At 40.4% G+C, this 22,852-nt stretch overlaps 1 protein-coding gene across 1 annotated transcript in view; it reads right to left on the minus strand.

The window, feature by feature from the left end:
• Positions 1 to 14,945, minus strand: part of LOC146518265 (receptor-type tyrosine-protein phosphatase gamma-like) — a 111,105-nt gene extending 96,160 nt beyond the window's left edge. The window contains exon 1 of the mRNA XM_085160656.1: positions 14,028 to 14,945. Within this exon, the coding sequence (XP_085016782.1) occupies positions 14,028 to 14,112 (85 nt within the window). The 5' untranslated portion in view covers positions 14,113 to 14,945. The remainder of the gene's footprint in view (positions 1 to 14,027) is intronic.
• Between the last annotated feature and the right edge of the window lie 7,907 nt (positions 14,946 to 22,852).

Genomic DNA, 22,852 nt, shown 5'->3' on the forward strand with positions numbered 1-22,852 from the left:
ATTCAGTAGTTTGGAACCAAATCAAATACCTGTAGAAATGTGCCTAGCACCGATGAAAAATACCCAACCTTCGAGTTGCTAGCCAAATGACTCAATGTTAACCATAAATAATAGCAACTGCATAGGGCCTTGCATCACTTCCAAACAGACTTTGTATGCCTGCCTGGGGCCATACAAGCAGTCAGACCTCCTCCTTTCCCCTTTAAATGCTTTTTGATGTTGGGCTCTAATCAATACTTGAAGGCTGAATTTAGAAACGATAAATAAAACCATGAAGTGCAATGCACTTGATACATCTCCAACGCTCTCTCCAGTAGCCTCGCTAGTATGCAGTGTTGACTATTTGCAGCTCATTAGGTTTTTACCCCACCCTGCATGCAGTGTACAACAACCATCGTGCACTTCCTCAAATATTCACAGTGTATCAGTCTGCTGCTGCGCTACAATGTATTCTTTATATAGTAAAATAATCCTAATGAAAAACTTTGGCTTGCCACAGCAGGAAGTGTGCATTGGCCCATTCACTGACGAGTCCATGCAGTCATTGAACAGCATTTCCAATTACAGTTTTCTTACTTAAAATTCCTGCATGATAGGGTCTGACTTGTCCCGTAGATTTCGTGATGCATGCTTTGGTCACATTCATCTAATGTCACTTTTTAATGCGCTAATTTCCAAGAAATAACATGCTTTAGAAAATTAAATTTTTCCCCTCACACTGAGACGTCCTCCGTTCTCTGTTCCCATTGTTACCATTTAACTGAAAAACTGCAGTGCTTGTTTCCAGTAATTACAAACTGATTGATTTTGGCTTTGAAATTAATTTTTTAAATTTCTAAGATAATTTCAGAAAAATAAAAATAAAAAAAGATATCCTTAGAACTACCTGTAGTTTTATTGGGAATGGCTATAAAGCTAATGAATTCTAAAGTGGCCCCTTGCTGGCTCAGCATCCAAAGCAGTTTAAATTTAAGATTTAAGATCACGGAGAAAAATAAAGCATAACGGGTCCAAACAATATATAAATGCTGATTAACTTGGGAGGTATTACACAGGAATCCGAGTGGCATGCTGCAATAGGGTGGCCGCTAATTAGCCAAAAGGGATTACAAGACTGTTAAAGCACCAGTCATCTATGCCAACATATCAATCATGACAAATGAGGACATCTGCTCATAACAGCTCCTCGACATTCACTCTTTTTTTTTTTTGGCCTTGTTTTCATATACACCAGCTTGGTGATTTTGGTGCCTAATCATTGGCACTTTTCTGTTCATTCAATGTTAGTCTATCAAAAGACCGCCATAGACTTTTTACAGCAGACTCACTAAAACCAACATGGCACGGATGTAATCTACATGTAGAAAAAGCTATTTAAGGCTGATAAACAAGAGATTCAGAGCACAAAAGAGCAGGCAAAAACAAACAGCATTCAATTGAGAGGTACTTGGCTGTGACTCAAGGTAATGATTCTAATCAAACAGCATTAGAGCCAGCTTGCACGGGCATTTAGTTGCAGTTCTTATGACCGAATGATATGGTCCAGAAAGTAGCTGCATGTGCCAAATTCCAAGTAAACATAATCTAAAGATGTCAAGATATATTTCAATCATCAGCATCCCTTAAGCACGAACGACAACCATCCCAGTATATTTATAAAGCTGGAAACTGGGCAGTGTTTGCCATCATCTCTCTAAATATTGTCATAATAATTTCCATCTATTGACAAATTTATGAAGCAACTAATTGCTGCTCCACCACCACTACACTGCTACCCTTCAAATATGGTGGTGGAGTTCAGCAAAATGGTGAGCCTTGCAAGTAGTAAGCTGAATACCCCCTAAGTGCCATCATCTTTATTGGAAAAAGTACTTTAGTCAGTCTATTCAGAGAATATTCACATGCTTAAATACATGATTAACCTTTTATCTCAAAGCGGCAACTTCCACTTTAACAAGAAGACACTCAGTAATGTTACTGGTACCATAAGGCCTATTCAAAGCATTTAATTCTAAACATTACAGCAACACAGATGATTGTCTTGAGATCTGAGAGGCTGAAGCAGCAGAGTGGTTGCTAGCTCCCACCTGCTTGACGCTGGCTGTTAAGCGTGGGGACAGATGATCTCTGCAATCCCTGAGTGATTAGTGGTTACCTTGGGATGGATCTGCTCTGCTTCAGTAAACACGTGTGTTGTTAGGTTTAGATTAGCTGTGACAATAACACGGAGCAGCTATCACACTTTCAGTTTATGCCGGTGTTTGACAGATAAGCGGACACACGAGAATTTGTGCGACAGCGCAGCTCAAACTATCCAGGGATCAAACAGAAGGACTTTTTTTTTTCCTCCTTTTTTGGTTTTGATAAATGTTCGATAAATTCAGCTGTTTACTGTGTTGTCATAAAATTTCACTCTCTGGTGAATATGAGAGTTGTCTTTGTTGAGGAAGCATAAAACAATATCTTTCTGAAATATGGAAATGTCAAACGTAAAGGCCACGGTATTCAAATCCCTAGTTAATTAGGGTCCTACTACCAGGAGTGTTTGTGTTGAAGTACAGAAACATTTGCATTCCCCAAAGGGAAGCGTGTCAACAGGATCGATAGCGTAGACTCTAAACTCCTGGTCTGACTTAAAAAGCCTCCAGCTCAGCAGATCTTCTCCCCAGGAATCCCCTGAAATTAACCAACACCAAATTTTCCACACTAGCAGCCTATGGTATTTATTTACATCCATTTTGTGAATGAGTGAAACATCCAAAAGGAGGCTATGTATAATGATATATTATGTACCTAAAAGTGGCTTAGGACCACCACAGTAGAAGATGGTTAAAAACCCAATTACCCTGAACCTTTTACCTGTTGGTTTCTGGCTGAAAAGAACATCGATCTCATTCTCAACCCAAAGGAAAGAGCCTTGGGACTCATCTGTTAAGGTGTTAACTTAAGGAGTTTAATCATCATTACAACAATGGCGACCGTCTGCCCAAAAAGATTTGGGTCAGATGAAAGCACAAGGGGTGCCGAGCCAGCTCAAACCCCTTAAACAAATAGGTTTCCAGGAGTCAACATTGTAAAAACGGGGCAAAGTAAACAATACCAAAATTTGACGTCATAACTCAAGAATGCCCACAATTACGTGTAACAGTTTGTGTTGCCTCTAATGGCATCGTTTTCATTAAGTCATTTACTTATGGCTTTGATTTTTGTAGTCGTGGTCCTCCATAAAAGAAATCATGAAAATGAAGGCATAAATACAATCAGACTAACATGGCACCATGTCAAGCTTATGTTAATGTTCATTTGCTCTTCCATTCAAATAAAACACTTTCCCATCTCGTTGAAGGTCAAAGGCTGAATGATGCGTGCAATTTCATACACAAGTCGTGCCGTGACCTAAATTTGAACTAGCAAAAAAGGAAAAGAAAAATGTCGCGCTGGCTTTCTATAGTTGCTCAAGATAACAAGAATATAATTTATGTAAAGGTTAAAATGTAATTCATCACACACACACCTTGACTCTCATTCAACAAGCTTATTTTGCATTCTGCCAAGCACTCTGAGCTTGATAAAACATGCACCGCCTAATCCTATATCTTCAGTGATTGTCGCCATAATTCATGACAGGGAAAATGAGCCTCGTGGAGGAGATAGCCTACTTTTGAATTTGTTTTTTCCTCGCCTCGGAAAAAGACAATCTTGAATGTAACCCACATTTAAAAAAAATAATAATAAAAAAAAAGAGCAGAGAAACACACCGAGTGTGCACAAAGGAAATACGTATGGTCTGTTGACACACAACACTAAGCAGCACCAAAAAAAAAGCCCCATTGTTTCCATTCTCCACAGGGCAACACTGACAGACAGTTCAGCTGTAAGTAAAGCCGACACAGTACCACGTCGAGGCAAGATTTTTTTTTTTTTTAAAAGGGGAAAGAGGACACGGCGACGGAAGGACACAGGACATTTATTGATATAGCCAAGTCCTCCAGTGCAGCAGTAGATGTCCTTCGGTGAGAGTGCGTTATTGCCTGGACATTAATCACTATTGTCATGAAGCACAGGAAATAAGTACACGAGTTTCCCCGGCAGCATTTTCCCCCCTTTCTTTTAAACCCGCCTGGTCCGTTCCAGTGCGCGCGTGTGTATGCGTGCATATGTGTATGCGCGTGCATCGTCGGGTGTTGCTAGGACAAATGAAATGATTTGGAGTGAAGTGGCCGTGAGTCATTCTAAATGATTAAAATGCTACTGTGACCAGCTCCGAGTATCTTGGCTGAAAGAGTGAGGGAAGTCAACCATACGCGCACCCAAGTAATGAAGTGATGACTGATTGCCTTGATTAACATAAGTTACACAAATAAACAGTTTAATCACCATTAATATCAAATTACAGTAATTATCTTATAAAATAAACACTCTTCCCAGAACGTTGAGCTCATATTGAAATTCTCCACTTCAATATTAATTCCTGCAATTTCAGGCAGGGCAATCTCACCCTCAATGTCAATGGAAGCCAGTGAGCTCAAATACACAAGGCCTTTTCGCTGTGTTTTTACACCAGATCAGTCTTTGCCAGACAGAAAATGTTGGGGGGTGGAGATGCCTATATTTATAAGAAACAATTAAATTCATACTTAATGATGCTTCTCTTTTCTTATTAATTTTCCTCCGGTTTTTGTGGGAGGAGAAGGAACGCTGCAGTCACACTTCCAATTAAACGAGTGGAAGTAATAAATAGAAGTAAAACAGTCACAAATTGTCTCCAGCCACATCAATTTTAAATGAGCTGCAAATGTGTCTTCAATACACCCGTAAAACAAAAGGAAATCCCAAAGCAACTGACAACAATATTGGAAATGCAGTTGCTAAGAACAGAGTGCTCGATGATGCTCCAATTCTGAAACTTACATTAAGCACTACAGAGACATAAAAGAGCCGTGGCACAACTGCAAATCGATGAAGCTGTATCGAGTGGACAAGAGTTGGCCTTGGCACTCAGATCTACAGTCGGACACTTTATTAGGTACACCTTTCTAGAAACGGGTTGCACGCCCTTTTGCCTTCAGAACTGCCTCCATTCTTCATGGCACAGATTCAACGATGTGCTTGGAAACATTCCTCGGAGATTTTGGCCCACATTCATGTGATAGCATCACAGAGTTGCTGCACATTTGTCGGCTGCACATTCACGATGCAAATCTCCTGCTTCACCGCATCCCAAAGGTGCTCTATCGGATTCGGATCTGGTGACTGTGGAGGCCATTAGAATACAGTGAACTCATTGTCATGTTCAAGAAACTAGTCTGAGACAATACCGGCTTTGTTACATGGCGTGCTAGAAGCAGCCATCACAAGATGGGCATAAAAGGATGGACACTGTCACCAATACAACTTAGGTAGGGCTGTGCTATTTAAATGATGCTCAGCTGGTACTAAAGTGGCCAAAGTGTGCCAGAAAAATATCCCTCACAGCACCAGAAGCTTGAACCGTTGATACAAATCCATAACGGTTCAGGCTTTTGTGCTGTTTAGATTCAATTCTGACTCTACACATTTAAATGTTGCAGCACTAACTGAGACCTGTCAGACCCATTCCTCTATTCTTCACTGTTGTAACACATGCTTCCTGCCCTTAGCTGACCGGGACAGCACCCAGTGTGGTCTTCTGCTGGTGTAGCCCAACTACGTCAAGATTCAGAGATGCTCTGCAGTGTGGCAATTCTCCTCTGAGTTTTAGCTAACTAATATCAAACAATGGTATACCAAGTCGTGACTAAAGGATTTCTTTTTTTAAAAAAACAGCAAATGTATATGGCACTTGTTATACAGAGCAATGAAGACGGTGAACTAAAAACAGTGTTATTTAAAGGGTTAGCAAATTTGGTCCAGTTGAAATAATGATCTGCTACCTGGTGGCTATCATATTTATATTAGCCTGATAAAAACATAGGATGAGGATTAATACAGTCTCAACGAAAGTACACGTTGATTCCTGATTGACAGAGACAATTAACATCATATGGCAAGAAGAATAAAATGAAAAAATTCAGACAAGAAAACTGAGACGACCCCATTCACAACACAAGGTTAGTCATTAATACGATGCTGCATGGTTTGGATTACTTGCTATATAAAAGTTCTGATCCTAAGCTTAATGTCATCTTAGTTTGGCGAGAGTGATTCTTTCCTAAAGATTAAAAAGAAAACGTGTGCGCATGGGACACTGAGAGAACACAGGCTGTGGTGTACACCCTGTGTTTTTAAAAAATTTAGCTTAAAGACACGCTGCGCATGAAGAGTGCTAATAAAAAGCTGTAGAGGCTGAGAATGACAACTGAGTAGTTTTGGAGGGCTCGTGTCTACTCAAAACACAAGAGACAAAGCACTGCAGCACACTTAAAAAAAAAAAAATCCAACATTAAAAAGCCTCCTCCAACTCAGAAGCAGCTTGGACCCAGAAACGAGGTCAATAAGTCATCACTTAATGAGCAGATTCCACAGATTGACAGCTGGTAGTTAATCAACAATAACGTCCCTAAAAAAGGCAGGGAAGAGAAACACCCCAGCTACCAGGAATGCAGATAATGCAGGCTTTGAAACCCACATTATCTTTTTATTAAACAAACCAGTTTATTTAATAAACCACAAGTAAGGAAACACATTTAATATGTTTTATAAACAATGTGTAGGGGGGGGAAGCTCTAAATGTAAACATGTATTTTGCTTGCTCGTTCTTTGAGAAGAAGCAAAGCTTTTCTGCTTCAGAATGCACACAGTGTGTTAGTGCTGGTACTTTTCCACAGGAGAAAGCACACTTTAACATAAAAATGTTGGTAATCTATCAGCACTGATAGTTTAGACAGCCAGTATTTGCAAACCTTCTACAATCTCAGAGTGATTGCAGTCAGTCCAAGTGAGATGGCAACTGTTTGCAGAAATATCGTCTCCTTTCAGGCGACCTGGTCGACCAGCTTGCAATCAAAAGTGGCTGTGAGTGTGCAACATCAAACTCTGGACAACCATTATAGTCCTCACAATTTTCAAGTGGTCAGAGAACGGGAAACATTTTTAACTTAATACAATCACCATCCAACCATATATTATTTTTCTTTTTACTTTTTTTGTAGATGCAACAAGGATGCTGTCCTCACAGTTTTACTCATAGGACTGAGTCATTAGCTTCCTCTGAATAGCTTTGTCAAGATTAGCGTGTCCAGTGTTGGATGTTTTTTTTTTGGATTGAGCCAATTTAACATAAACCTAGTTACATGTGTGCATCAGGACAGGGTCACCCTAGCTTAAAATGCACAAGCACCAGGTGGTGATTAAACACTTCAGCATGACTGCTCAGCATATAGTTATGGTAATGAGCCTGGAGTACCTTACAAAAAAACATGGTTGAAATAGTTTTCATCCCAGTCCTTGGTGTGGGCTTTTTTTTTGTTTGTTTGTTTTTTTTGGTACAAGGACAAAACCTCTTTGGTTGGTGCTGGTATGTTTTTGTTGTTGCTGTTTTCCTATGCAGGAAAAACCCTGGATAATCTTAGGCCTGTTTGGTGCTTCTCTGGCACTGACAGCTACAGCGCTTGTCACTGTGGTTGTTCTTCACTAGCTCGGTTGGCCTCTCCCTACCGGCCCTCTCCCTGCCTACACTTTCATAACCAGTGTGAGCACACTGACACGATGACACACGAAACAGTGCATTTAGCTGTTACTGTGTTCAAAAGATGAAGCGGTCAATAACCGTTTAAGTTTAAAAGGGAAAAAAAAAGGTGTACAATAAGAAGTAGAACGAGAGAGAGAAGGATGTAGAAATCGAAAGGGAGGCTTGACTTATAAAATGTGGGGGTTTATAAAACTGACCGGGTGCAGGGGCTGGCAGCAAGACACCCCTGAGCCACTGAAGAAGAAAATAATCACAAGTGGTAGCAAAGTAGTTGCGAAGCAGTGTGTAAGGGGAATGCCACGTTGTGTCTATACATACTGCCTGTCCATTGCAGGCAACTCTAAATTTTTAACCATGAGCTGACACATTCTCGTGAGGTGAAACGGGGAGCAAGAAGTACATCCTCTCACACTGAGCTGAAACACACCATGGACTCCACACTGCCATTTTGCTCTTGTCTTCACTTTCTTCTCTTATAAATCTGAGGAGTTTCAGTTTCAAAGGGAGGGATTCAAATGCACTACTATGCAGGCTCACAGGACCAGCTGCCAAAACATGGAACCAAAAACCTAAGGCTACAACTGCACCTTTACATAAAATCTCACTTTTAAATGGCTCAAAACACCGAGCTCCACCCAATCCCTCTCAATGGTTACTAAAGTACACGCTTCGTTTTATGTGCATCTAAATGGAACAATTTATATAATAGAAAATGACCAATTTTGCCCGCCAGTACTCGTGGCACTGAAACCTAGCCCAGAGATTAAAGTGCTTTGCAAATATCAAGTCCTGAGTCACTGTCAGTCTTTACATCAGTGAAAAATTAGACCAATTAGGACAGCACATAAGGCTGACTAACCACACTACACCAAATGAAATCACGCGCAGGGGCGACTCACTGAAAGTTGGCAGCACCAGTGCTAGGACGGGGAAAGTTCATCTTGCGCCCTGATTGGATTTTCAGCATTTCTTGGAATTATTTTCACATATGAGAATATGATGGAGTGCCTTTCAATTTCATTTCACAATGACTATTCCAGGCGCACAGAAAACTTATGTCTGGTATTTTCCGTACATGACCAAACGCTTCTAAAATAGAAAACAGAACAGAATCGAGATAGAACAGAGAACAGGCACAAAATGTGTGTGTGTGCAACATTAGCACTAAAACTGAAAAGTATATATAATATATTCATGCATAAGAAAAATTCATCTTAAAACCGACCATTCTCGACACGATTCCTCAAATGTTTGTGAAAGTCAGTCTCATTTGTCCTCACATCCCTTTAAAGTAACAGCTTCTTTTAAAAAAAAAAATGTAAATGTCCTTTAAATGTCCTGCATTTAAGATAATTGTCCTATTATTCCAACTGTGCAGCCGCATAAACAAAACTGACTCTCTTAATAGCAAGTACAAATTCTACATGAAACTGTGGAATAATAAAAAGGTAGCTCATTTCACAGGTAAATGAGGCACATTTTTCACAGATGATCAGTTAGAGGTTACACGCTGGGGTGCTTTCTGCACACCACAATGGTTGCCGGTTGCTAAGTTGGCTCCCTCGTAGTTCAAACAATCGCGGTTCAAATACTTTTACCAACAATACTGCGTTCTTGTTTTAAGGTCCCCCCCCCAAATCTAATTAGAATGACAGATAAGCTAGTCATTAAATTTAAAAGCAATAAGCAAAGGATGAGCATCACTAGCAAAGGGGTAAACAGCGAGTTATCTGCATGCTGCACACAAGTGAAAAGTGATTACAGTTGCAATGTTTCCCCATCGGAGCATTTAGTGGGTGGCACAGGCAGCTGGTGGAGAGACAACAGATAACACTGCGCTGAGCCCATCAAAGATTGAGAATGAGCATATGTTACTGATGCTATTTAAAAACCACGAGAGTCCGTTTTGAGACGCGGTGTCAGTACTGTACATATTGAACCAGCTAGCCAGAAAAAAAAAATTAAAAATACCGAGGACCTTGATGATAATGATGCTGTTGCCAGCTTCAGTGATGTCCAGACAGCTGGCATCCTGCTGGCCCAGCGGCATATCAGGATCTCATTAATTAGATTAATAATTTGTTTGCTCGGTACTATTCTATTTGCAGCAGGCAACAATGATGTTATTTGAAATGAGTCATTTTTACAATTCAATACCTTTGAAAACATCCATTAAGCTGCACGTGGTTATTTTTTAAAATCTTTTAAAAGGTCCTTTCTCCTCTCCCCCCCTGTGTAACCAATTATTCCACAGCTGCATCGCAAGGCTGTATTAAACAGATATTTAAGTGAATTTCTATAATTACCAGTGAGCAATTCCTATGATGGATGCAGAGGTGCAAGTCCAACCACACACCATACAGTTTCTTTTTTAAAAACACAATAGTAAATAATCTTCTTATAAGTCTTTATATACACCGTTTTACTGAAGAGAATTACATTTTGGGTGGAGGTGGATTCATGGTGCTTGCATTAGTGAGAAAAGACATGCATAACTGCCTCTGTATCCAAAGGAAAAAAAACCCCGCATAGGTTATCATGAAAATAAATCGGCCCTGACAGCCATTTGTTTAAATCTTGTATCCTTTTTTTTTTAAGCAAATAGTTTCTCTTAACCTTTTAAAATTCATACTTTCACGTTAACTTCGGCAGTAACGTCTTTGTAAACCAGCCTAAGAATAGCAGAAGAACACAGATGAGAGAAACTGGAGGACTTATCCTCCCCCAACTTCAGGTGGTTTCTCAGTAAGCCGGTGCGGTCTTAATGCCGTCTTTTGAAACAACAGTGTTGTCACGACACAGGAACTGATATTCAAAGCCATTTGTAAAACTACGGGTCTGACGATGGCAAAGGACTTTTGAATTTCAATGAATGATATATACATAAAGATGTAGAGGCCGGTGAGTAAGGGAGAGGAGGTGGGACCGTGTGGACACTATGGTGTATGTGTCAACTCCCTGTTGGAGGGAGAAGAGAGGAAGAAAGTGCAGCTGGTACCGGTGTATGGCTATAGCCAAAACACAAGAAACCGTTTTAACTATTTAGACATGATGTATCCTGATGGCATTCCATATTCAAGACACTGAAAATGTGTCTTTTTTTGGGGGCCTTTTTAGGCTACTACTTAATAAAACAGCTAACTGAGCACATGAGGATATGGAAGTGTGGAACTGAAGGATCTTGGGGCAAGGGGGGGGGGGGGGGGGGGGGGGCAGAGAGAAACCATTCTCAAGTGTTACATCACTGCTACTCTCTATAGAGGGTGATTGGTGCCACAGGAGCAGATCCATTAAACAGTATCAGACACTAATATGCTTGTACAGCGAAGCCATTTTCATGCATGCACAGCAGCTTTGACCTTTGACATCACCAAGGCAGCCGAATGCAAATGTCCAAATCATTAAACGGTTTTTACCCTGCCAGTTTAAAGAATTTCCATAAATCGTTGGTTGTCATGTGTCCTGCCTCAAGTATGCTCTATCCTTGACAAAAATCAAACTGTGCATTTTCCACTACTGGGAATAAATCTGATGTAGAGAACGTCCTTTTGAGTGTTACATATATTTAAAAGTTCACACCTGTCCCTGATTTTTCTACATTTCCTGGAGGACATATGTGTAAATAGCTTAAGTATGATGGTGGAATCTATAAAAATGTGTCTGTTTCTGGGTTTTTAAATCTCTGAATAGCTGTTTATGAACCATAACTGTAAAGACAGAACAGGGATGTCACCAGAACCGATACTTACAACATCTTTCAATAATTCTGAAAAGGCAACGCTACTCATTGGTTTTGTTTTGGGGTTGTTGTTTTTTTAAGTAACATAGGTACCAAGGCTGCAATTCTTCTGCAACTGATGGGGGCAGAATACACCTACAACTGTTCTAACCCATTGTTTCATATTGAAGAAGAAGAAGGAGACACCCCGAGCCCAACAAGCACACCAAAAACCGCCTATGAAAGATGGCAACTAGTGTGCTCTACCTCTAGCTAGTTTGCTGATAAGAAAGGCAGTATCCGTGTTTGTGTAGCGATCCTGAAATGTTTGAGGCTGATGGCATTGCCGTTGTGAAATCGGCCACATTTCATAAGACTGAACTTTTTGCAATGGCTAACATTAAGGAAATGCTTAAGCTAATGTAACTATTGTTGTAACTCATCGTGATGCTACTAGGCTACCCAGCAACGATCCTAAAATTTCAGTCTGTATCCCATCAAATAAAATATAATGTAAATATTTTTAAAATAAACAGCCTTCAACCACCATCTTATTGATTTGAAATTATTTTAAAATAAAGGAGTTAATGTTTAATGACAAGGGATATTCATTTTGTTTGTCTCTTTTGGGGGAGGTTTTGTCCATGGTATCAAATTGGGCAATGAGAATCATATAACTCCACTAGTACTAAAAACTACATTTCGGATATATGACACCTAGTACTGTGTCTTTAAATACCTTTAAGTATGGGAATAAAAGGGTAACAATGCTCACAATATCATACAGTAGAAAAATTATCCAATTATCCTCATGATGAAAGCTGAGTAACTGAAGAAAAAAAAACATTCGAAAGGGGAAAAAGGGGAGTGGTGTTCATTTATGTGGTTAGTCATTCAATACTATTGTGTTAACCTTATTAACATGCCAATTAGCCGATTTGTTTGCCCCGCTAGCTGCCACTATCTGGTGATTTTCGTTCACTTTACATTTATCCACTTGTTAATGCACTAACAACAGAAGTGATGAAGAAGTAACGCTCATAAATCAAATTGCCAGGAAACTGAAATGTTGGTGTCAGCTTACAGATGCATTCTTTGTCCAATACCTACTTCTACTCCAATCAGTTCATTTATGAGCAGCTGTCTTGGCATATGTTGGCTTACAGGTGCCAAACAATTGCAATGCACCCCTCCCAGAGATACAGCTGTTGTTAAGAAACATATTTTCATGTTGCAGTTTGACCACTGAAAAATCAGATTTTAGTTAACCCCTTACCCATCACAATTTAATGGAGCGTAGTAAAAAATTAAAACATAAGACATATGTTTAAAACTTACATCAGCTGTTTTAACTGTAAAATCGACGTCACTCTTGGCCTGGTATACAATACAGATATCATCCTTACCCTATCAATAAATCTGAGGGGGTCATGAAGCGAAAAGGGAAAAAAAACCTTCAATATCTTAAAGTGTGTCATTCCACTGATTGTTTTGATCCATCTTAAAGGGGATATAAATCAAAACCTAATCACAATCCCTTTGACATTTGACCTCAAACCCAGCATTAGCCTTCACTCCGGCCTCCTCTGCGATTCCTGAATCTAAATGAAGTCCAACCCCCCCCCCCCCCCCCCCCCCCCCCAAAACCACAAAGAGCACTTCGAGTGGGAAAACAACATTTAAAAAAGGGACACGGGCTTTCTCAAGACCCAGTGTTGCACCACACTCAGCAACCCATGACATTTTGTCATTTTTCCCACATTTAATAAAACATACTGAACGGGTGGTTGAAACAGCTGTGGCAACGGATACAACTCCTTAATCGCTTAAAAACGTCAATATTTAGTCATCCCTGTCTCTTTTCCTTTTGTCTTTTGCACAGGACAAGCAGCCTACAGTCCAGACCTGCATTCGTACTCCAGTGGCATTAATCGCCTCTCATACATGCACATCCATCCACGAGCCAACAGCGCTAACTATCGTCCTCATCCTCGCCTCTACCTACGCACATGACAGCGAGGAAAAGCACATAATATACCGCCACATAAACTAAAAGCACAACTACTGTGCGTCTGTAAAATAACTTATTAAACCCGCGATAAAACTGCAGGGCACCCGGATAAATCCATCTTCGTAACCCAACGGAACAAGGAAAAAAAAACACCAACGTGGAAACACCGGGCATAAAGTATAGCCACAAGAGTGCCTCCAGGAATGTTATTGTGCATTTCCATACATTCATATACCCCGAATCGCTCTGTGCGACTAGCCAGCTAACGAGGGAAAAGGGTCAACGGCAGCTCGGAGATTAGAACCGGCTCTGCTTGAGTGTTCAGTGTGGCGTTAACGCAGGGATACTTTGCGCCATAGTCTCGCTGCTTAATCAATAACATGCACACAAATCACGCAGGCTAAACGTCTCGGCGGCTGGACGTTGAACTCGGCTCGGCCCTGAAACCGTTAAGCTAAACGTTACCCTTCATCTCCACAAGCAAAACCTTTATCCGTTTACCCTTGAAAATATAAGGGGAGGGGGTAAAAAAGAAAAGGGGGGAGCTAAACTAACACTGTAGCGCGAGGCACCGGAGGAGTTGGGCTGAATAAAAATGATAGCTAACGCGTGTGTTTGCGAGTACTTACCAGGCTGACAGTCTTTGTGTTTGGGCAAGGTTAAAAACATTAAGGATAAAATCCACCAGTAACTCGGTTCCCGTATTCTCCGCATGTTAGTCTACTCATCGAGAGCAGCAAGAAGGCAACGGGTGACAAAGTTTGTCTTTTTCTTCTTCTTTAAAAAAAAGAGAACAACCAGAGAAAGCGAGAGAGAGGGAGAAATCACTCACACGCACACCACCTAAGCTAAAACGAAGTTGGCACAGTGGCCACGAAGGCAGAGCATCAAAGTAATGGTTGGCGGTCAGGACACAGTCACTGCTTTTTCTTCCTCCCCCCCTTTTTTCCTTTTTTAAAAAGACAAAAATTTTCGCCTCCGGTCTGAGCACAGGCTGCTCTTAGCTTCGAGGAATAAAACGTTACGCACGCTATGGCTGTGCAAAAACAGTTCAAAATCTGTTGTTGGACTCCTCCGTGTGTGCAGCTGCGGGCTTCCAGATAGCGACATTCCCGAAGTGTAGCGAGGTCAATCGGCGATCAATCGCGGTATTTAACTACAAGAGGAAGAAGCAAGGGGGGAGAGAAAAAAAGTGATCGAATAATATTGACTACATGCGGTCATTATTAAGTGATTATCCGCGGCGTCAGCGAGACGAAGCCCGAAGCAGAAAAGTGGTGCTGGAAATGTCCAATTCTTCCATCCAGGAAGTAGACTAGCGGTCAGGCGTGCACGGATATGTGGCTACTGGTCTGGTCCCATCCTACCGGACAGGCTGCGTGTGTGCAAAAGAGAGCGAGAGAGGGAGAGGGAGTCTGCACGGGGCGGGAGCAGCGAAGGGAGAGGAGAAGACGAGGGGGGGAGGCGGTTCTTGGATTTGCTGAATGCAAAATGACTTCTAACGGACCCAGAAGCTGGTTTCTGTCTAGGGTGGCTGTGATAAGAAAGACTCCAGAAATCGAGAGCTTATGTCCACCATCCACGCGACACTCCACTGCCTCTTACTAAAAAAAAACAAACGTGTTTCATCAAAACATGTTGCATCAAACAGAAATGTTGTTAGATATCTATCTGAAGCGCGGAGGCGGAAAACATAATAGCCAACCGGCTAATTCCACTGATTGCACCCCACCAATGCTGTCCTCTCGCAGTTTTGTTGCTTCCTCTCAGGTCCTATTATTAAAATGACCCCTCTGTGGCCGCGCAGTGAGGGCCCCCTTGCCTCCTGCTGGCAGAACTGTGAATGGAATACTTTAGCAGCAATCATCACCTGGAATATCCTCTTGTGCAAGTGTGTACTGATTGGAGAATTATGCATCCACTGGTGATACTCCCTTAGGTAAATGTGTAGTCAGTGGTGTTCTTGCAGAACTATCCAGCTGGACATTTAATTTGAGGAATCTGATTAAATTTCTCATTTAATTACCCAGTTCTCTGCAGGGCCATTGAGGACAGTCACAAGGGCCCTTTGCTTTTAATGTGGGCCATCTGCTTCCTCTCCAAAATGCCTACCTTTTCAAAGCTCCCACAGCCTCCTGGGCATCCTCGCATGATCCTCCAGGCTGCACTACCTCCACGTGAACAACAAAACACCATCGTGGTTGACAGTTACTCCAGACCCTACTGCATTCTCACTGATCAGGTGCAGTTAACCTGAACAGAAGTTTCCGAATACATTTTTTTTCCTCCCCTTTCTTGTTCTGGCACATCACGCAACAGTTCCCTTGCCTCTTTGGTTTTCTCATGCAATCTCCAAAAAAAAAAAAAAACCTTTTGCAATAGATCCAGCACACTGACCCTTATGTGAAGAGGTCAATCTCCTTAAACCAAAAGAACATCACACAGTATACTAAATAGGGATGATGCTAACTGTGGCTCACATTAGTGTGAATGTATAAACGTCAAGCCATCCATCCTCTTAACAGCTTATCCAGTTCAGGGTCTTGGATAGGGCATGGGGTGGAGGATAGGTTGCCAGCCTATCAAAGGGCTAACACAGAGATATATAGAGAAAATTCATGCTCACATTCACACTTACAGCCCAACCTAGCATGCACGTCCTTTTCCTGGAGGGTATACCCTGGGAGAACATGCTTACTCCACAAAGAGAGGCTCCAGCCAACCAGAAACCCTGAACCCAGAACCTTTTCCACTAACCACTGCATCACCACATCCACATTAATCATCTAATTATGCTGCAATCATGGGTCAAGCTCCACGTTTCAGACATTCATCAACATTTTATTGGTAAGGTGAGTTTTCTCAGTTGAATACAGGTGAAACAGATGCAATCAATCAATCAGTACATATACTGTATCTGCAGTGTGTGTGTGTGGGGGGGGGGTTTATTGTTTTTTTAAATATACTGTTCCGACAATTTACTTTCCATGTAATGGGTATATGCAAACTCAATCAGAAATCAGTGCACAAACAGCAATCAGTTCAAATTTAATTAATTGACACCATAAAATTAAAATGCTATGATCACATTCATGGTCATAATCTTACCAATAAGTCTCCTCAAAGCCAAAGCTTTGATGTCCTTGATTTTCTTTCCAAAACGTTGCCTTGCAGCTGTTTTGAAATCAATCATGACATGATTCAGGCTTGTGGATTTAATAAAAAGGATCTAAGTGTGTGTATTTGTGTGGGTGTGTGTGTATGTGCGTGCTTCTTTTTCTTTTTTTCAATCAATAGCATTCAAATAATAGTAAAACAAAGCAGATGGGTGACATGCTCTTTGCAATAAATCCTGACTTGAGAGTATTAAAAACAAAATGAGATCTTCATCAGACGAGTGTTTGTACTTGTAATTTTGCAGTCGCATCTCAGCCCCTGTTGAAACTCAATTTTCTCCTGAACAGCAGCACTTATTGGCCTCCCTACATGCAGTGCACTGTGGGCTTCTGAAACATGTAAATTAGGGGAACAGGCAATACATTCAAATCAATAATACACCATTAAGGTGCATTTGTGATATCCAACCCCAAAGTCTGAAAAATGCCCCAGGGTAATACTGCACTAACTCAGTCAAGTGATGGCTTTTTTCCTCTTCTTTTTTTTGATATACTTGCAAACATATAAAAGCATAGTCACGACCAACCTAGTTTTTAAAAAAAGAGTCATAGGCGGGGTTTTTTCAATCCTAAAACATCATCCTGAGCATCATACAAAGGCCTTGATATATCAAAGGAGCGCAAGTCTTACCGGTTTTCTTGTAGTTCATGAGACGTTTTTAATGTTTGCTATGACATTTGACATTCTAATCTTGTTCCCCCTTTGGGAGTTTAGACCCTAAAGGCACCTTAACACGTTCTCTGACAGTTAAACTGCACCCTGGATTTAAAGAAAGAGGAAAAGGACAGAAAAGCTGAGCTATAGGTGAGTGTGATACTGGCATTGTCCCACAGGCATCTCCTTCCCTTTCACCCTTAAGTGGTTCGAGAATCACACTTGTATTATTTTTTCAAACATATTTCACATGTTGACAGTTGCTACATAATGTACGACCGTGCACATCAATTATGTAATGCAATTCAGGCTATGAACATATATAATTTATTTCATTCTCTTTCTCCTACATTATTTAATCAAAATCTATTTTTACAATTATTACTCTCCCCAAATAGTTTTATCTTTTGTTGGTCTGTTCTTTAGTTCCCTCCTCATCGGTATGTCATGTTGCTGCGCTCGAATTCACGGCGCATTAATGCTGCAGGAGGGTGTCACGGGTGTCTGTCAGCCTGGGCAGGACACCCTTAAAAAGGGTAGCACTCAAAAACTGCAAAGAGGGGGTTCAAAGGAGTTCACAAGGTTGCTTCTAGCAAGCCAATAACAGCTTTTTCCCTCTAAAATGCCTTAAAGCTAAAATGTCAAAAAGAGTGAGAAAGGGAAAGTCACAATTAATATAAAATAATGTGAGCTTCTTGTCGGTTTGAATTAGCGGCAAATAACTTGGAGGAACATGCATTTTAAAATGTAGGTTAAGTTATATTTGCATTTGAACAACACTATAAAAATGATCCTCATCTTGTTGTGACTGAGCTGCTTTTGAAGCTGATTTTCAGAGACAATAATAGGCTCGGAATCAGAAGGGAAAAAAACCCCAATATGACTGCAACTATCTTTTAATTCAAAGATTAAAGGACCAAATCTGTGTTTTGAATGTTGTACCAGTTTTCTGGAGCCACATTTATTTTAGACTACTGCCAACAGTCTCTTTTGCTGCTTTCTTGGCAGCCACTCTTTCCATTTAATGTCTGCGTGACATGACAGACAACTTAATCCATTACAAAGAACATCATGTCCGATTTTATTTTTGTCAAAGTCATGTTACGCTGTGTTGAAATGCATTTGAAAAGTCTGCCTTTGTCATGCATTCATGTGCTGCGGGATGCCAGTTGCCAAACAGATCCGCGTTCATGATCTATTCTGATAAAAAGCTGTGAACACAATCAATTAGCAAATATGTCCCGACTGCAAAAGAAAAATATGAAGTAGGTACTTTTCCTGCAGCCTGGCTAAGCCCTGGATTTTGAATATGTTCACGCTTTTGCTTAATGTAGCGACTTAAAGTTGAGTTTTACTTTTGCAATTGTGCACGAAAACAAAGTTTCCCCAGAGGACAGAAGGGTCTTAATAGTGACAACACTCAAACAAACAGGAGCAGAGAACAGATGGGAACCTTTGAAGTATAAACTTGTGTAAACAGGAAAGTACTTCTCCACTGATATGATGTGCCACTACTACCCCCTGAATTGATTACTCATTACATTGTATTCTGTCTCCTTGAGCATAAAAATGTCTCTTTGCAGCTGGTGTTGAAACAAATAAGATAAAATCTGACACCTTTTCATGCCGCAAGAGTAAAATGGCTCACACGTTTTTTTTTTCTTACAGTCAGTTTTTAAAAAAAACTTACGAGATCATACAGCTGAATCATATGTACAAATTACTTCAGTCATCAAAGTAATGGAGTAATCTGAAATGCAGAGAGGTTTCGCCATGATGTAATATGTTGGTGCAGTTGACCCAATTCTGTAGGCTGGAGAATAATTTTCTTTAATGTAGGGATAACGAGAGAAACATGGAAAGTTTTAGTCTGGGGTGGTCAGTTAGATCAAAGAAATGTGAGGAAAAAGAAAGATGAGGTCTTTTTTTGGGGGTGGGGGGGTCGGAATGAGAGAGTTATGTGAATGTTGTGAATGATTTGAGGCGGTAGTAGTTACTATTTGAAGCCAGTAGAGGGTGTCTGCAAAATTCATGTTGCCATTAATCACTGCAGTTGTTCAAACCACCAAGGACCATCAGTGAAGCTCCTGAAGAATATAATAGATTCATTTTTCACAGAAGGGCATCGAATCCCAGCACTGAACTTGTGTGTGATTTAATATCCAAAAAATAAATAAGTGAAGAAAAAAAAATCCAGAATAGAGTGTCATCATATTTAATCTGGTATATTGATGTCGCAATAATTTACTTTATATCCATTAGGGAGGCCTGGCACAGTGTTTGTGCAGTTGTCTTAACCAGCACAGAGAAAAATAGGCATCCTAGAATATTCAGTAACACATCTCTGCTCATAAGGTGAAACATCTCTCCTTTCTTTCTATTTTTCCCCTCTCCTTTTATAAATAATTTGTACCAGAATCAGCAAAGCTCATGGATCAATTTTTCTTTTTCTTTCAACTCTTTGCACTAATTTGCGAGTCACAGAGGATTGTCGAATGCTATCGCCGTGAAGCAAAAATGCCGGAGAAAAATGGAGAGAGGGAATAACATGAGAGTTCTTGAATTAAGAAGGCAATTTGCATACATGCAAACATGGCTCCTTCAATTGAATTTATTCAAATCCCATGTAGGATGGCTACATAATGGTTGTAGGATATTGAGTTACAGAGGAAATAATAAGCTTACAGTTTACAGCCACAATTTCTCTCCCTGACTGTTTCGAAATGAAAGCTACATCTCAGCGAAAAGCTTCGGTGGCCGCATCTTGGTCATTTTTGCAATATTAGATCATTTGGCCTGATTTTATTTGCTCCACTGTTTCTATAATAGATTTCAAGATGGCTCATTGTTTAATTAGAGAGCGCTTATGTCCTTGGTGTGGTTGAAAAGAGCATTGACAATCCTCAAATTCCCCTCATGTCCAAAGTCATTAAAATTAAGATACCTCTGACTTTCGTCAATAATTCAGATGTTGCTGCATTCATCTCCCTGCTGGCACTAGCTGGCATCTTTTTAGACACAGAGCAACTGCAAGAGCTGGCAGATGTTTGTACACATGGCCACACAGTGCTGAACAGAACAAACTGTCAGAGTAACGCGTAAAGGAAATCAGCTTGTCAGCATCGTGGCGGAGAACTGCATTGTGTTGTGTAGCACATCCATAACATGATTTGAGCATGATATCCCACGTTAATGCTTCATGTTGTGGGTCTGCTCAAGTCTTCTGTGTTAACAGCTGTGCACAATAGGTGTGAAGCTCATCAAAGCTTCCCGGTTTACATCTGTATGATGTTAATCCATAGCCACCCCCAAACACCAGGTAACCCAAGGTCTTCTTCTTTTTTTTTCTTTAAACCAATTTTTGCCAACCTATTATTTAAATCAGTCACCAATTACCTGCATAATTCCCACTATAAAACACCAAACACGAAGCTGGCAGTGTATCCCATCAGTGAACTTTCAATTTATTCCATCGCTCACAAAACCTGCTGAGGTTAGCCTCATGCACAAGTTCATAGTACTATCCTTATGTCAGCATTACATTTTTATGTCCTTTTCTTGCTCAAATGAAATGTGTTCTCAATCAGATACCTGCACTTTCTGCGGACTTCAATTAGCTTCATAGGGCCGGGGAGGTCTGAAGAGATGACCTGACACACATTTCTTCCTGCTAACAGTTCTTTAGGTGTGAGTTATTTGTGTTGTCTTTGGCTATATTAATTCCTTGTAATATATAATCTTCTCAGGTGAACACCAAACGAGGGACATACATTTTGGATGTGTGAGTTGGCAAAAAGCTGTATTCACAGAAAATATTCTAAATATATAAGTGAAAATGGGAAATCACATAAAGACATTTCAACAAAATCAGAGGCGAAGGCAGTTTAGGATTTGAAGTTAATTACGCCACTGCAGATGAAAGTGGCATAACATTAATAATTTCTGTAAAAGTATGCAGCTGTATGCATAACCTATTATGAGATGTAATTTATGCAAAACTGAGGAATGAATATTTTACTAGCCTGCTTTTTTTTTTCCTTTTTCTTTTTTTTTTTTTTAATCTCCAATGCGAGTGTGAAAAATCACTAGCCAGAGTCTGAATGCAGCATAAGGGAAAACACAGCCAAATAGTGCTGCTGGGCAGGTGCCTGGAGTTCCATTTGAGCAAAGCAATTATGAAAATTGAAGTTATGCAGATGAACAAAAGGATTGCTTTTGGGAGATGTGTCATTGTCCTCTACCCGTGTCACACACCGCCAAAAAAGGTATATAACCAAATGTATTTGGTGGAAACTACAGCTCTGTTGTCGATATGTGCCCACAGTTTTGCGGCTGCAGTTAAGAAAAGAAAAGCAGATTCCGGGCAGTCCCTATGCTGTGCTGCGAACTACAAACAACCCAACAGCAAGGTCAGACTTCTTACAGCACTTTATTAGGCTGAATTAGGTTTGTTTACTCTCATAATGGGTCTTTCAAAACAAAAACGAACCTGTTAAAATGTCTGAACGCTAAATGGATTTTAAAGTCCCTATATCTATCTTAATTTAAACATGCATCTCTCGCAGAAGCATGCCGTCTTTCCATTTTCATTTTCCGTATTTAGTTCACGTTTCTCGAGTTAGCGTATGCATAACTTATTCAACTTTTATCACAATTTCATCCACGGATTCTTTTTTAAAATAGTTTTCCAGTCCCACTGCAAAGTAAACTCCAGCAGCTCCATGGTGTAGCGATTGGCAGTGTTTGGCTCGCTCTTGTTACTTCAGTGCCTGTTACTCAAGTCTGTTCTTTAGTTTCTTCAGTTCTCAAGAGATTCTTGCAAGAGAGAGCATGGCGAAGACAGCTTTCACACATTCACAGAAACAAATGTATTGCTGCCATTGTTGTCGCGCTTATGCTTACATACCATGTTATTTGCTCTCGGCGGCAGTCGGGACGCGCTGTGTAAAAACGGCGTACACAAAGTATACAGAAGTCCATGCATAATCAGAAGTGCAGAAAATGAAAGACCAGAGACAAATTTCGACCTGTGATCTCCTGTGAAACAATCTTTATGTGCTGTCAGTGTAATTTGTCACCTGGATTCTTGGCACTCTGAAGGAATTTTACTTTGCATGCTTTAGTTGAAGGATAACATGACAACACCGCATCCTTCACCTACTTCAGTGTGAGATTACTGCATACTGTGGTGTTTTGGTATATGAGAGATATTATATGGAGGAGAAAGCAAAAACATGAACTCTGCCATGAACGCTCTCTCATAACTCTTGATTATGTACTTTAAAAGGTCTCATATTATTGTATTACTGTGGTGGTCTGGTTGTAATAATTAATAAACCTATTTCAGATCTATATGGTGACCTTTATACAATACATCATCAGCCTTTGAGGTAATATGTTGATGTTGTGCAGAAATGATGGCCTCCTATGTTAGATATGTGTTACAAATTATAATCATATGCAATCCTAAAGCTTATTTTACTATTTTATCTTTTCACTCTGTTGCCCAGAGCGACTATGCGCTGTAATTTGTTTGTTTTGCAGTGACAGCTTTGGAGACGAGCTCCATTCAGTCTCCCCCACCTGAATCATTGCTGGATTGATGCATGCTGAAGATCATTTT

Source organism: Neolamprologus multifasciatus, chromosome 5 (genome assembly GCF_963576455.1).
Source record: "Neolamprologus multifasciatus chromosome 5, fNeoMul1.2, whole genome shotgun sequence".
In the NCBI taxonomy this organism is placed as follows: domain Eukaryota; kingdom Metazoa; phylum Chordata; class Actinopteri; order Cichliformes; family Cichlidae; genus Neolamprologus; species Neolamprologus multifasciatus.